Source organism: Ascaphus truei, chromosome 1 (genome assembly GCF_040206685.1).
Source record: "Ascaphus truei isolate aAscTru1 chromosome 1, aAscTru1.hap1, whole genome shotgun sequence".
Classification (NCBI taxonomy): Eukaryota; Metazoa; Chordata; class Amphibia; order Anura; family Ascaphidae; genus Ascaphus; species Ascaphus truei.
Genome location: NC_134483.1, coordinates 512,588,635 through 512,606,311, shown reverse-complemented (window position 1 = coordinate 512,606,311; position 17,677 = coordinate 512,588,635). Strand labels below are relative to the sequence as shown.

The 17,677-nt window shown below is 41.7% G+C and overlaps 1 protein-coding gene across 3 annotated transcripts in view; it reads right to left on the bottom strand.

Annotated features, from left to right (window-relative positions):
* The window catches only part of ZFYVE28 (zinc finger FYVE-type containing 28), a 231,556-nt gene that overhangs the window by 7,519 nt on the left and 206,360 nt on the right, over nucleotides 1-17,677 (bottom strand). For 2 of the 3 annotated variants that reach the window (XM_075570813.1, XM_075570822.1), the window contains 3 exons: nucleotides 7,473-7,627; nucleotides 5,638-5,754; nucleotides 3,217-3,321 (listed from right to left, as the gene is read on the bottom strand). In XM_075570813.1, coding sequence (XP_075426928.1) covers nucleotides 3,217-3,321; nucleotides 5,638-5,754; nucleotides 7,473-7,627 — 377 coding nt within the window. The remainder of the gene's footprint in view (nucleotides 1-3,216; nucleotides 3,322-5,637; nucleotides 5,755-7,472; nucleotides 7,628-17,677) is intronic. The other variant, XM_075570832.1, reaches the window with a different exon arrangement.

The following is a 17,677-nucleotide window of genomic DNA, read 5'->3' as shown; positions in this document are numbered from 1 at the left end:
TACTTGTGCCTTGTGGAAGAATTCATTTCCAGCATTAGGGGTTTTCATTGATGAAATGATAGAGCATACACAATATACTTGAAAAAGAAACCTGTGAGGTTTCAGAATCTCTGTACACCATAATCTCCTCTGTGAAAAGTCCCATAAAATATCACAACCTACAATGAAATCTACATTTCTCCAGGACCACACACAGCCACCAAAACTTTGATCCACACATTTTGTTTAGAGCAAAATACATACAGTAACTACAAAAATCCTTCCCTATGATACTGGTCATACTTGGTGTTAAAAATAGGAATGAGTAGCTCTTGTCTTGGACATGGCGGGTTTCACCACTTGGGTGCCCTTGTGACGCTAAGTGAATGTCAGGTGATGGCACTCAGATGGGCCTTGTGATGATCCATCTTATGGTCTGGCTGTTACCGCTTCTAATCGCTGCCATGGCTCCCAGAAAGCCATAGCAGCGATCTCAATAGAAGAATCTGGGGAGAGGCCAGAGACATATTATTGCCGTACTGGAGACCACATGATGCTGGTGACAATGACCCCTTCATGGAACCGGAAGGCACCCCCCGTGGTCTATCTTGAATAGACAGCATTTTATGGAATAGCACTGCTCAGTAAATATGGGTCAATATGTTTATGACACCTAAAATGGATTGATGCATCATGAAATGGGCCTGAAGAAATCCCAGTCTTCATTCCACAGCAAGATGAGGTGCGGATAAAACAGAAAGGATATTTATCCTCGTGTGTGCCTAATACAAGAGCTGTTACAAAGTTACACAAATAAAGGCAAAACAATAGTACAGGTGAGCCCCGCTATCCGATGGTCTGTTATCCGTCAAATGGGCTATCCGACGCCAGATAATTAATTCCGCAGAACGCATTATCCGATGGCAGAACAGATTATCCGAAGCTCCGGCGCCTAAAATGTAACATTGGATCCGCAATCCGACGGCAGTATGCGGGATGGATTCCAGAGGATAGCCAAGGACCGCCTGCACTGCTAATTTTATCATCACGCTTCTAGCGCATGTACGCTACTTGAAAATATGACATGTGAAGAAGATATACCAAAGGACAAAGCTCATGGGAAAGAAGCTGGAAGGAGGAATAGTTCGGATGCATTAAAGTTCTCAAGGTGTGAAAAACAGCGCAAACTGCATCAAACAACCAACTCCTGTTATCTATAGCACTACTGCAAGAGGGGAGCGGTGTCACATCACCCATTGTGTGCTCTTCTGTTAGCTTTTGATTGCTTTGTGTATCGTTGTCCTGTGTTTCATATCTTGCCAAGCTACTCTAGCATTACTCAAACGCATGAGGCAGTATGTGCAGCTGTATACACCGGATAAGAATGGGAATAAGATGTATAAACAAAAAGGGACAAAATATGATTCAGCAGCATTTTCAGAGTTGAAGCCTACAAAATCTGCTGTGCATGAGGGAACATTCCCCAGAATATTTCCTTTTTGCAGCCTACAAGGAAATAAACAATTGAGTCTTGTAATCTTCTGACATTTTATAGGTAGTGCAAGTCGTCATCACAAAATCTGTCACTGTCCTTCTCTCTGTCACTGCGAATCCCTGGGTGACACCTGGAACAGTAGTAGGATGAGGATAGAAAGAAACCCTTGGACGTGTGCGTTGGGAGAGTCCCAGTCAGCTCTCAGGGCGCTTCCTCTTCTGCTGGTTTCTCTCCAATCACTTTCTATTATCACCTATGCTGCCTATAGAATGTTGATCAACGTTGCAAAGACTGGCACTTACATTGATAAACTTTCTCCTGCTTCCCCCTCCTTTCTACACCTGGTGTATATCTTTTTTTTAAAACTACAAATCCTGCCATATTTGTTCTTTTACTCCTTACTATTACATAGTTACATAGTAGATGAGGTTGAAAAAAAGACATGCGTCCATCAAGTTCAACCTATGCTAAATTTAGACAACAGACACTTTAGCCTATATCTATACTTGCGTATTGATCCAGAGGAAGGCAAACAAAAAACCCCAGTGTCATATCACGCAATGATATCTCATAAGGGGAAAAATAAATTCATCCCTGACTCCAAGAATTGGCAATCAGATAAACTCCCTTGATTAACATCATTCCCATGTTTATTTATTTGGTATATCCCTGTAAACTGTACCTTTCCTTTCTAAAAAGATGTCCAACCTTTTTTTGAACAAATCTATTGTATCTGCCATCACAGTCTCCATGAGTAATGAATTCCACATTTTAACTGCCCTTACTGAAAAGAACCCTTTCCTTTGTTGCTGGTGAAATCTCCTTTCCTCCAATCTTATGGGATGACCCTGAGTCCTTTGTACTGCCCTTGGGATGAATAGTTCTTTTGAAAGCTCCTGTACTGGCCCCGAATATATTTGTATATAGTTATCATATCCCCTCTTAGACGCCTCTTTTCTAATGTAAATAAATCTAATTTAGCTAGCCTCTCCTCATAAGTTAGATTGTCCATCCCCTTTATTAATTTGGTGGCTCTTCTCTGCACTCTCTCTAGTTCCATAATGTATTTTCTAAGGAGTGGTGCCCAAAATTGTACTCCATATTCAAGGTGTGGTCTTACTAATGCTTTGTGAAGGGGCATAATTATGTTTACTGCCCTTCCATCCATTGCCCGTTTGATGCAAGATAAGATCTTGTTTGCCTTTGCAGCTACTGCATGACTTTGGGCACTATTGCTAAGCCTGTTGTCTGCAAGCACTCCTAAATCCTTCATCAAGGATTCTCCCAATTTATCCCCATTTAATTTGTAAATCACCTGTTTATTCTTGCTTCCCAAATGCATAACCTCACATTTATCTGTATTAAACCTCATCTGCCATTTACCTGCCCAAGTTTCCAGTCTCTCCAAGTCCTTCTGGAGAGAAATTACACCCTGCTCTGATTCTACTACCTTACACAATTTAGTATCATCAGCAAAGATGGAGACTTTGCTCTCGATGCCAACCTCAAGGTCATTAATAAAAAAATTAAAAAGCAGGGGTCCCAGTACCGATCCCTGAGGTACTCCACTCACAACCTTAATCCAACCTGAAAAAGTTCCATTTATGACAACCTTCTGTTGTCTATCCTTCAACCAGTTTTCAATATTGATTTCTGGTCAGTAGTTTCTTACAGCATACCTAGGCGTTGAACATTAGCCGGGCTATTCAGCCACTGATATCCTGTTTGTCAACTTCACATACCTTCAAATTCTCCGTCCCTCGCTTTCGCTGCCAGTTCGGAGGAAGAAATGGTTTCCTGGCAGAGAGCACAGTCTTCCAGTGCTGCGCTCCGTAGGCCTTGGCTAACTGCACAGCAGAGAAGATTTTAGTTCACATATATCTTCACCTGATAAGCACAAGCGATTCAAACACAACAGAATACAGGCAGTCCTCGGTTATCCGACACAATGCGTTACTCAAAATGGCGTTGGATAGCGAAACGTCTTAAAGCGGAACACGTTTTCCCATAGGGACACTGTTTAAATGAAAGGTTCCGTTCCTGAAGGCATTTTTAACACTAAAATACACCAAATATTTTATGCAGGCAATAAGATATGCAGCACACACATAAATTATATAGTGTATATACTGTATTATATATATATATATATATATATATATATATATATTATAAACATAAAATATAATAACATAATATATATTATATAGTATAATAGTATATTATATAATATATATTATATACACAAACAACTTTGCAAAGCGTTGTAGGAGCATTGGATAAGCCGTTTTGGCGTTGTAAAAATGAACATAGGTATGCATTGCATAGCGTTGGATAAGCCATTCGTTGTAAAGCGAAGCGTTGTAAAAAAAGGACTGCCTGTACTCGAAAACAAGCATTGCGTCAAGAAAAGGGGCAATTATAGAACTGTACGACACTGGCAATGTCAAATCAAGGTGCACTGAGACACTGGCGCCAGTGTTTCGGGGAGTAGTTTTAGGTGGCATTAGGGGAGGAGATGGAACTAAATAGATTAGTATATTTGGTTTGAAGGTCACCACCTAATGGTTTTAGTTCTCCATCTGTCATCCCGAAAGAGAGAAGCAGGATGAAAAAAAAAAAAAAAAGATTAAATTATATTAGTTAGGATTTACCCGATCTGGGGTCATTTTGGCATGGTGGACAAGCTTTTTATACGTCGGTCAAATTATTTAACTAAACCCCCAATTTAAATGAAATATTAGGAGTTAACAAAATATGTTTTCTAATTAGTTACACCAATGTGCCGTCAGTATACATGTATGCCCCTGAAATCCTCAGAATAAGAACTCTGTCTATGCTGCATGTGGATACAAAGAGGAACCTAAACCCTCTATTAGTCCAATTATTATATTCAACGACAAGGGCACAAATCGACTTCAGGTAGGTTCATATACTCGACATGGGGTGGCCAACTCCAGTCCCCAAGGGCCACCAACAAATCCGATGTTCAGGATTTTCCTGCTTGAGCACAGGTGGCTCAGTCATTGACTGAAATGGACTTGAACATCTACATAACTATGCTTACATGGGGATTTGAATACAAAGACATATCTCGGATTAGTTGCTTGCAATGCACGCCTCTTTGTTTTAATCAGAGAGTGTCATCTAACTTATCATCTGAGATCTGACTCCAAAAGACTGTTCATGGTCCCAAGGCTCAACAAAGTATCCGGCCGCTCCTCCTCCTCTTACCGTGTACCACAAAACTTGAACAACCTTCCGGAGACTCTCACATCCAACAGTTTAAGTTCTTTCAAAACTAAAGTTGTCTCACATTTTAATCTTGTCTGTAACTGTTACATATGCCTATAATATATATATATATATATATATATATATATATATATATATATATATATATATATATATATATCATCTTTAACTGTGCATGCAATGTCTTGTATATAATGTATACCCTGCTCACTTATGTAACTGTATTTTTAACTATGTATTATTTATTTGTCATCTTAACTCTGTGCTCAGGACATACTTGAAAACGAGAGGTTACTCTCAATGTATTAATTCCTGGTAAAACATTTTTATAAATAAATAACGGGTAGAAAGGAAGCCCCAAACAGGTTAACAGAGCGCCAGCAAAACAGATTAGCTTGTCTAAAGAGAGTACTAAAACAATTACATCCAGAAATATAATTTAGCAATATCATATCACAATCTGTATGAAAGCACGAATGTGTGCACTTGGTGGGAAGCGCAGGATGAAATATAATGAATAGGAAAGTAGTAAAGAAGCAGAAGAGATGTTGTGAGAGAGGAGAGACATTAATAAAGAACAAGTAATACAATGCACACAACATTATGACCTGTATAGGACTTTTTTTTAGACTAAGGGCCGTGTAATTATGACCTTCCATCACAAGTTAACATTTGAAAGTACAGTAAGAAACATATTTTAGATGTTTTTATGGGATAAGATTTAAACAGGAATATATATATATATATTTTAATTATTTTAATTTTTTTATTTATTTCTCTTTAAAAAACACCATGGCCACATGGATTGGCTCACTGAGAACTAATGATCGAAGTCATCTTATAACAAGTTATCTAGAAGGACAGATCATTTAAATATACTCTGCGGCAGATTGTTGATTTCTAATTACCTTTCTTTTGCTTTCCCTTGTCATCTATTTCTTGCTTGGTGGCCATGACTTCAAACAAGGTCTTTAAGATACTTCGTAAGTCACTTGCATAATTTGTCTGCAACTGATCAGCAACACCTGTGAACCATTAATACAATGAACAGCATTTGAAATTGTGTAAAATGTCCTAAAGCTTCCTCCGTAGGTGCGGTTGGTACTCCATGGAGGTTTTAATCCCCCCACGTCACGCGAGCCAATAGGAAGCCGCAACGAATGACGTGGTAGCTTCCTATTGGCCTCAATGCTCCAGAAATGTAAGACTCCATATTGTTCACCCAGCTGGGAATACTACCGGCAAAACCTACCGAGGTCAGTACCTTGGGAAGCATACTGGCGGCATGCGGTTTTTTTTTTTTTTTTTTTTTTTACACGTGGATCAAGATTTCCTTTCTAAAACATTACATTTCCCTTATTTTAGTTTATTTCTGTAATTATTGTGCTTTCATTGTCTCAGTTTTCATATGGTACCAAAGCAGGGGTTTCTCAACTCCAGTCCTCAAGACACCCCCCCCCCATTAGGTCAGGTTTTCAGGATATCCCTGCTTCAGCACAGGTGGCTCCATCAGTCATCGACTGAGCCACTGATTGAGCAACCTGTGCTGAAGCTGGGATATCCTGAAAACCTATCCCGTTTGGTGGGGGACAGGGGGGGATGAATACTGAAGATTAGAACCCCATGTCTATAACATCAACACAAACATTTTGAACAGAAACCAACCTACTTTTTTTATTTTTTTAACATGCACCAAAAACAGAGCCCTAACTCCCTCCCCCCCCCCCCCCCCCCCAGTTTCTGAGATAATTAGTAGTGAAGTTACCGGGTTTAAATCGCTATCAAACAAATCTCTGCGACATCATTGGTTGCAGCTTCCAATTGGACAGCAATTAAAATCCCCTTTAAAACCAGTAAGTTAGACCAGTAACTTCCCCTGTAAGTATCCCGAGAACCAGGGGGTCCCTGGAGCTGAAACTAAAGCAGCCCAGATCTAGATGCCCCCTCCCCCCACATAAAAACAATGGGGCTTGGTTAAAGGGGATTGCAGCTTTAAAACAAAAGAGCTACATTTCAATCTGAAACTCACAAACCTTTTATCCCCTGTACCCAATTTTCCAACTATCTGTCCATGAAATGTCTGTGAATTGACTGCATGACCCTGTTCTTTTAATGTAACCATGTATTGTTATTACTCTGCGCCCAGGACATACTTGAAAACGAGAGGTACAGTAACTCTCAATGTATTACTTCCTGGTAACACATTTTTACAAATAAATAATAATAATAAAAAATAAAAACACAACAACATTAGTGCAGGAGCTGTTTAGGCGAGACTTGGAAAGTATCTCTACAATGTATGTACTGTACAGCACAACACTAAAATATAACCCCCCCCATCTCTTATTAAACACAATACAGTTCAACCCCCTTATAACGCTGTGCTTGGGGTCCAAAGAATCGCATCGCACTATAAGCGGATCGCGTTAGACATAATGTACAATTGCATGCATTGTACAATAAAGTATTTAAGACACCAATAATTGTGTTGTAAAGTATTCATAAATACGAAAATTGGGAGCCACGCTTGCATCGCGTTATAAGCGGATGCGCGTTGTAACGGATCGCGTTATAACGGGGTTGAGCTGTATATATTTACAATGCAGCATACAGGGTTGCAGGTAAATAATACAATGTTGCCAAAAGGCTTTGTGCTGCAATATGATATTCATCCTCCCTTGGTGGAGTCATGGGACCTTGCAGCATTTCATGGCATGGATGATGAACCCCGGGGAACACGCACCTGAGATGCAGACAAAGAGCCGGTGAATGAGGTCATTGCTGCTGTGGAACCGAGATCTGATCTTCTGTCTGGTAGCAATTTTTGCCGCCTGCAGGGCCAGCTGAATCTCCTCCTGGTCAAAGTCATCGGATGAGCAGGAGTTGGTCATTAGGCTGCTGCATGAGAAATGGAGGATACAGAACCGTAAGCCTTGACGATGGACCAGGATACATTACACAAGACGGAGCGATGTGCACAGGTCTGAATTGAATGCTGCAGGAGTTTCATTTACAGAGATAAGACATATTTGAACCGGACTATTCTGCCAAACGCTTTCCATGACCTATGATTACAATGGACAGACCGTGATATTTGGGGTTAAGATACCAACGTATTGATTGCTTTAGAAACGCAGGTGCACTTCTCAATACATATTGAATAGTTGCAATAAACTGAAAGAGCTCCCGCACACAACACACATTGTCTTTTAGAACTTGGTTTTTAAATTGAAGCCCATAAACGTGATATTCTGCAGTACTACAAATACTTCAGAATACGGAATATATGTTATTATTGCTAATCGTTAAAAAAACACCCTAAAAAGATGCTGGAATGTTTAGTGCCGAGGTACTGCTGCGGCACAGTTTATTCGAGCATTTGCCCGTTCTGTGCCGCAGCAGTAGCCTGGCGCGCGCCCGAGAGTGACGGGCGTGCGCCGAAGCAGCGGAAGAGCGCCCTCCGATCGGGGCGCTCTCCCTACCGCTGCCGGGTCCGCCGGGTCCCCCGGAACCCCCTGCCGCTGTCCCGCGATTGCGGGACACCAGGGCTCCCTCGGGGAGCCCCTGGACGCGCGTGCAGGGGGCGCACGCTCCCGAAGACGCGTGACTGCGCGTCTATGACGCGCGGCACGCCGAGGGGCGGCCACTAGCAAGCCGGGAAATCTCCCGGCTTGCGGATCTGGCCGCAGTGTAATAAACTGTGTCGCCAGTGTATAAAAGAGGTCGGAGAAAGAACCCCGAAAATATAATCTTGTAGCATTGCACATCACAATTCTCCAATAGCTCCATGTTTATTAGATGCAGCAACCAAAATCAAGCCATACTGTGACATGTTGATGCATTCTATATAGTAAATGAAATATTGAACTCTAAAACACTGGAATTTGTGGATTGTTCTATTGTGTGTACAGTATATTCTAGATCATTTCAAACATACATTTTGATTTTATTGGGGCAGTTAATTAAACTGCAATAGTGCCGTTCGGGGAACTATCGCAAGGAAACCACGCCTGAAGTTAACAGAAGTTTCTGTGCAACGGTGCCCCGATCGGCAACATCACATTTTTATTACTAGCCCACTTTGTCCCCGTTGCAATTGGGAGTCAGGGAGACAACACTACATACAGCATTGTTTTTGTCTTCTAATTGAAGACTAATAAATGATGTTCCCTTGGAGCGCAAACTTAATGGAGATATAGTTATTATTGATGCTTAATCCTGAAATCAATATTACAACAAGTAACATGACAGAGTCCAAAGTTACGTTAACAGTGTAAGTGAAGACAATTATGGCCTATTAACAGGATTAGGAGCTGCAGATAATGACTCATTACATGGAGTTGACAAGACACTCCCCCTTCTCTACTGAATTCAATAGCATCGACAGCACCATTCTCTTAAGATAAAGGAGCTTGCTTTAGGAAAATCTCTAACGAATTGTGGCTGCGCGTGTGTCTGTGTGCGTCTGTGTGCGCACAGAGGGCTGTCAGTTTCAGAAAATGACATTGCTATGAATGTGATGGGCAGCCGACACCATGTAAAACAAACTACTTGTGTTAGGATGCACGGACAGTCAAGAAACCGGTTTGCAGATAGTGACAGAAGCGGTCTGGTGTGCCCTCAGGGTATATATACAGGACTGTAGCGTGATGGTATGCCAGGGTATATATACTGTACTGAAGCGTTATGGTATGCCAGGATATATATATATATATATATTCTAAAACATACAGGACACCTACAAGCTCATATTGAACCCCCAAAATAACCACAACATATATATAAGCATATAAGTGTCACAGAGGAGTGCTACTGAGCATGGCAATATATATTTAAAACCAGAGACAGAACATGAAACACAGACAGATCTCAGTGCACATCCAGTGAAACTTATACACGGTACAGTGCCTAAATATATATGTATAGATATCTATTAAATAAAATGGTCTTTTAGTTTAACATTTTGGCCAAACTGTTGTAAGCCCTTGAGCCACTACACGGCAGACCACATCTCAAGGGTCCCTAACACTAATATAAATTCTTAATAACCTGTGCAATACCAGGAAGAATGATTTATAATAAATCTGTAAAAATTAGTTGCATAGTTCTAAGTCAAACATAGTTCTAAGTCTAACTGCAGTTTGATTGTGACAAATCTAATACAGAGTGCTTTTCCTGGTAATGTACAGGTTAATAAGAGCTTCAATCAGGCTTCGAACTATGCAACTAATTTTGACAGATTTATTATAAATCATTCTTCCTGGTAATGCACAGGTTATTAAGAATTTATATTAGTGTTAGGTACCCTTGAGATGTGGTCTGCCGTGTAGTGGCTCAGGGGCTTACAACACTTTTGCCAAAATGTTAAAAAAGACCATTTTATTTAATAGATATCTATACATATATATTTAGGCACTGTACCGTGTAGAAGTTTCACTGGATGTGCACTGAGCTCTGTCTGTGTTTCATGTTCTGTCTCTGGTTTTAAATATATATACATTCTACTGAAGTGTGATGGTACGCCAGGGTATATATATACTGGACTGTAGCGTGATGTATGCTAGGGTATATTTACTGTACTGAAGCATGATGGTATGCCATGCTATATATACTGTACTGAAGCGTGATGGTATGCCATGCTATATATACTGTACTGAAGCATGATGGTATGCCATGCTATATATACTCTACTGAAGCATGATGGTATGCCATGCTATATATATACTGTACTGAAGCATGATGGTATGCCATGCTATATATACTGTACTGAAGCATGATGGTATGCCATGCTATATATACTGTACTGAAGCATGATGGTATGTCATGCTATATATACTGAACTGAAGCATGATGGTATGCCATGCTATATATACTGTGCTGAAGCATGATGGTATGCCATGCTATATATACTGTACTGAAGCATGATGGTATGCCATGCTATATATACTGTACTGAAGCATGATGGTATGCCAGGGTATATATACTGTACTGAAGCGTTATGGTATGGCAGGGTATATATAGTCTACTGAAGTGTGATGGTATGCCATGCTATATATACTGTACTGAAGCATGATGGTATGCCATGCTATATATACTGTACTGAAGCATGATGGTATGCCAGGGTATATATACTGTACTGAAGCGTTATGGTATGCCATGCTATATATACTGTACTGAAGCATGATGGTATGCCATGCTATATATACTGTACTGAAGCATGATGGTATGCCATGCAATATATACTGTACTGAAGCATGATGGTATGCCATGCTATATATACTGTACTGAAGCATGATGGTATGCCAGGGTATATATACTGTACTGAAGCATGATGGTATGCCAGGGTATATATACTGTACTGAAGCATGATGGTATGCCATGCTATATATACTGTACTGAAGCATGATGGTATGCCATGCTATATATACTGTACTGAAGCATGATGGTATGCCATGCTATATATACTGTACTGAAGCATGATGGTATGCCATGCTATATATACTGTACTGAAGCATGATGGTATGCCATGCTATATATACTGTACTGAAGCATGATGGTATGCCATGCTATATATACTGTACTGAAGCATGATGGTATGCCAGGGTATATATACTGTACTGAAGCATGATGGTATGCCATGCTATATATACTGTACTGAAGCATGATGGTATGCCATGCTATATATACTGTACTGAAGCATGATGGTATGCCATGCTATATATACTGTACTGAAGCATGATGGTATGCCATGCTATATATACTGTACTGAAGCATGATGATATGCCATGCTATATATACTGTACTGAAGCGTCAGGGTATACAGTATATACACATATTGTAGCGCACCCCGGCCGTTCAATTTAGAAACCTCAACTTACATGTGTATTTTTGTTAAACAGGAGGGCTCTCTGCCCGTACACGATACACATACTTTTACACCTGGTGACGAAAGAGATGTCACTATGTTTAAAATGATTGTGCTCTAATGCAGGGGGGCGCAAACTTATCTACATGCGCCCCCTTTCTCCTCTCGCCTCCAGCTCACGGTGCCCCCGCCCCACCCCCTTCCCAGCGTCAAATGACGTTGCGGGGTTGTGTGACGTCATGTTGCCATAGCAACGTGACGTCACATGACCCCATGGCGTCATTTGATGCCGGTTGCCATGGAGACGCGTCGTTGGAACCAAGGTAAGTAAACTAGTTACAGAGGCCTCGCGCAATAACCGGCATTTATTTTAAATGCCTTCGGGAAGCGCGGGGCCTCTAACACCCGTGCCCCCCCAAGACAATCCCCCCTCCGGGGGGTGCGCCCCCCACTTTGCGCACCGCTGCTCTAATGCCACAAAGCTCCGATAGTTACTTTATTAGGGCCACTGAGCCGTTTTTGTCTCGTAGTGTGGTTTTAAAGACGTGGTCGTTACCACGGCCTCCCAGTTGCAGTAACATAAAATCACTCAGCCATGCAACTGCTCATCTAACATCGTTAACACTTGAGGCCAAGCTTCAAAGGCAAAATGTAGGTGCAAAGTCGTTCGTGTGTCATAGCGTGCGCTGCAATGCAATATACCAGCGCCAGGCAGCGTCTACGTATTAATCTTAGTTGCAGCATTTTCGTCTCCGTCTGCCTGCGACGAGATGAGGAGTTTATGAAGCCAGTGGTACATTTGCATATTGGCGCAGATCGACGGTTCTCAGTTACCCTAAAGGTGGAGCGAGTCCTGTGTTTGGCCGCAGAACACTACCACAAATTCTAAAACCGCAGAAATACAAGTCATAAATATGTTGTATTTCAAACAGAGAAAAAAATTCAATTTTTTTTAGGCAATTGTGTCAGCGCACTAGTACTTCTTGATACACACAGCCCTTGTTTCAGGAGTTAATGTATCTGAAGAAAAGCATTTAATATGAAACATAGCACACGCCATGAGGTTAATTGCACATACAGACTTCCTTGGTGGGGTAGTTGAGGGCTCATGACTATCAGAGGAAAGAAAACATTTCTATAACTCAGTAGGCCGCTCAAGAACAACAATAAAAGCCAAGTGAGGGGGCCACTGCAGACCCCAAATTTATAGAACTAGGCTAGTGTCGCTTTCAAGGATCCCAAATCACAGCATTCGTATCCACTTCTCTGCGTTTAAAGTCCAACTCCATCAGGATGTGCATTATAGGTAATCATAATCACGTAAATTCACTGTATGTTGTGGTACCTTTTTAGAGAACCAACATCAGGGATTTTCATATATCAAATTATTACATACAGAGGGTTTTTTTTTTTTTTTTTAACCTCAAAGGCTTTTTCTAATAGGGTAGTGACAGTACACACTTAAGCTCTGTATACCATAATTTCATCCATAAAGAGCCCATATGTTCATCCCCTAAAAGTTATCACAACCTACGATGTGTCTCGAGGCCCAATAAGACTACCAGAACTTTCAGCTGCATAAGTCATAAATCATATGCCCAGATTCTGAGTATCTTTTGAGTAAAGAAGATGGATATATTTTATCTTCCAAGTCCTTGTTTCCTGGATATTTTTTCAAAGTGAATACATACAGTATAAGCCAGACTGTGAGTGCCCTGTCTGATGGAAGTACTGTCCTACTGGTGTGTTGATAGTGATGTAGTATACAGTGGTGTATAGGCTACGGCCCCAATCAGAGCGCTCGCGCGTGCATTGGAGCACCTGGGGGCGCGTCCACCCGTTTCTGAAGCGATCAGTGAACTTCTGATTGCACGCTACAGGGCCTGGGGCGGCCAGGATGTCATGCGGCTGGTTCGTCCTCATTGGCTGCAACGGCGCCGTGACGGCAATGTGGTCGCACCATCACGTTTTGCGCATGCGCGCACGCATGAACTGACTGGGGCAGCCCCATGAAGGGACACCTCTTGTTCACGCCATCGCGCGGACGCGATCACTTGAACCGAGGCCTAATCCTGGTTTTGCCCGTTGAGACACCTCTAGCCCTGGATGACAAGTTTTGCCAAAAAGACCGGTAAATAATGCAAATAAGTGTTTTTTTTGTTTTTACTGCATTACAGTAGCAACGAATGAGCTCCATGTCCCTATGGTTTCCTCGATGCTGCGGATGTGGCCATTTCTGTGCACTTATGTTTACATGTCTCAAATTTCCTCTTTTGGCAAGTTAGCATGTCCTGTGTTCCTGGTTAAATAGTGCACACAGTTTCTAAATAGTGGGTTTGAAAGGTTGCAAGCCTTTAAGGCTGCCTCAGCTCGTGTTTCTCAGTGTATCATTACCATTAAGTACATGTTGTAAACTTAGCAATGCAATTTACTGGCGTACATGGGCACGCACACACACACTTTACAACAAACAAAAGGGATTGTTAACACAAGTGGTCTTTTTATTCTGGCTCATGTGGTTAATATGCCGAGTATTCAAGTATAATGCTGCACACCATGAAATAAATACTATCTTCACTTGAGAAAGACCACTTAGCTGGTTGAAACGTTGTGTATATGAGATAATACATTTATTTTTTGAGCAAATCCGTAGTGTCCTGGAACGTCCTATTTTTGTTAATATGCAGAGAACAGTAGCAATGTGTCATGCTTAGGAAAAAAAACAAAACAAAAAAAATACACACTCACGCTCTCTATATCTCTCTCTATATTACGGTGCTTCCCCCACCCTCTGGGAGATTCTGCCATTACTAGTCGTGTGGTGCATGATACCTGCTGGTAACAGGAGGGCTGAGCTGTCTGCCGATGGTAGTGGGGACACAGGATCAGGTTTCTGGGGTACATTACCCACGTGGTTCTCTAGCAGGGGCAGAGGTATCTCACTCTTCCCCGAGGGGAAGAGGGCCAGAGAAGGCCCAATAGTCAGGCTCTTGGCTGGGTGACCTGCCTCTCTCAAGTAGGTAGAGGCACTGACAATTTTGGGGCGTCACTGCCCTTAAGTACAGGAGAGCACCAAGTCTGTTCCATGATTGGACATGTTCATGCCTGAAGTCGCCGCCTCCCACTGTCACTCAAGTGCAGCTCTAGTGAGTGGGGGAAACCCATATTTACTACTGGCAGCCTGATTCTAGCAGGGCAGGTTAGTAGCCAAAAGGTGGCATGGGTATGTATGTATGTATGTATGTATGTATGTATGTATGTATGTATGTATGTATGTATGTATGTATATACACACACACGTATATATACAAATATACATACACACACATATATATATATATATATATATATATATACACACACACACACACACACACACACACACACACACACACACACACATATATATATACCTGTATATACACACACACACACACACACACACACACACACACACATATATACACACATATAAATATATATATACACACATACTGTACACACACACACACAAAGGCAGTGAGCTCTAGTATCTATACAAGAGAATGTGTGCTCTTTTGACCAGTGCATTATGTCCAAATCTAAAATGTTTGCTCATGTTCAATGTGTGCAGCTGTGAGGCTGCGATACCGACATTAAAACATCAGGCCAGAAGCTTCCTGCCGCGAGTAATAAACCAAAATAGGAAGCAAGTAAAACACAAACAAACTGCTGCTGTCACAAGTGTCATGTTGTGATTTACACGTCACCCAGATAGCAAGCACAAAAATAGCAAGCGATGAGAGAAATACTTCAGTGTGAACATGAGATGCCAGAGACCTGCAGTAGGAGTGACATTTGTCAGAACCAGGCAAAATGAGATCGTTATGATTCAGTGCATGGAAGCAGCACCTCATGATTAAAATCTCACACAGACATCAGTAAATATTGGGTACGACTTGAGACTTCCACCATGTAACGTTTATCTATGGAGCCCCTGGAAAATAAACCACCACTAAAGCCTTCCTATAATTACAGCTCCGGCCTGTTCCTCTACTGCTTCCAAATACCTTCCAGGCCAACACAGAGTTTAAACCTTAATAGAACGGCAAAAGAAGCCCTAGCTGAGCAGATTTTAGCTCCGTTCAAGTGAACGAGACTAAAATGTTTGCTCGGACTGGGAAGAGGTCTTCGCGGCATATTGAACAGAGCCTATGTTGGTTTTCTGAGTAGTTTGGCAGTCCTGTCAGGTCTCATGCATTAGGGATCTGTCTCACGGTCTCATGCCGCAGGAGGTAACTCACCCTACGGGAAGATGCTGAGACACAGGGGGGAGATTCACAATAAGCTGACATGTGTGTACGTAATTTAATGAATTGGTAATGACCCCATTGATAGGGTAATAAAGCCAAAGTTCATACCCCTGACTGCAGAAGGTGTAGGACTGAGGTTAAGAGGCCCACAGCAAGGAGAAGACAGTATGAAAAGCAGGAGGAAGGGTTGATGTTGGATCCTTATTTAGTTCTAGATAGGGAGACTGGTAACAGGTCTGATAATTAAAAGCATAGCTCAACTGGCATTAATGAATTAGTCTGCTGCAGCGAGGGAGAAAGTCAGTACCAGAGTTGCAACTCTGCCACACAACAAATACAGGCATAGCCATCCCAGTACGGTAACCCACAATGAACCTTCGTGAATCTCCCCCAGACTCCTAAACATGTCCCCAAATTACTTGGCACGGCCCCCACGCATCATTGACCTTCCTCCCATCAACATCATCGTTGTCCCCCTCCCCGGCAGATACCAGACCATCTGCTCCACGGGGTGAGGAAGGATCTCACAAATGTGAGGCCCTCTCTCACGCTTTAGAGTAGGGGACCATTGACGGATCTGAATTGGGAAGAAATAGGTCTTTGCTTGGTAGTTCAGACATTATCTCAATAGCAAGAACCCAAAATCAGCAGTCCCCGTCAAACTGGGTATGGTCCTTGTTAAAATCACCTGACCCCTGTGGACTCCCCAGTTCACGAGATGTTTGTGTGTGTGTGTATGGTCCCCAATATAGTGTCACAATATCATCTCCTGTTGATGTTGCAGCTTTATATTGGCTGCCCTGGATTGTGCATGGTCAGGGAAATATTTTTTGAACGGGAGAATTCCCAGGTCGGGGGGGGGGGGGAAGGGGGAAGAGAAACAAAGATTAGCTCCAGTGTACCGCCCCATTTCAGGTAATTAACCCTCCCCCGCCTTCTTCTTTAGTAGAAGTCTCTAACCTGTATATACATTATTTTGACAAATTATAGCATTTTCGGTCTACCGTAAACTAGAAATAGGTCTTAAATTATAATGTTTCATTCACTGATTCCCTAAAATAAAATATCAAGCCTGCTGGATTCTCAGACCTAATGTTTAAATAGTCTCTCTAATGTAATCTACACTTCGCTCTTCTATAACGCTACAGCTCCCTCATTACTTAATCCATCTCCCACCCCCAAGATTTCTACTGCGCTGCGCCACAACGCTGGAATTCTCTACCACGCATGATTAGACACTTCCCCCACCATATAGACATTTCAGTTCCCTAAAACTTTAATCTCCGAAACCTCAGAATTCCCAAGTTGATGGCTAAACACATACCCCACTATCCCTTTATGAAATATACATTGCTAACAGTGTTTTGTAGCGTGAAAAACACAACATTTAAGTAAATCGATAAAAATGCAAACCAGATTGAATTAAAAAAAAAGGGGGGATTCTCTTTCAAATGTAATAGTAGGTCTACTGGATTGAACTGCAGTGGTTGGGACGCCACAGAGATATTCCTAGAGTGGGCAGCTTCTACTTATACTGTGAGTAACATATACCCGGGCTGAAGATTTACTTCTGGAAGACACCCCCAATGAGGTTTTGATCAAGTGTGGGTCACCTCACTTTTTCAATCCTTCAAGGGACATCAGTCAATTTTGCATTTCCAATGTACAGTATCAGGACTGTTTATATGCACAATTATCATCATTACCCACATTGGATTAATCTGGTTATATCCTATACTATTTTTGTTTGATCCAGTTGCTAGAGCACTCTTATAACCCTTTTTTCCTATT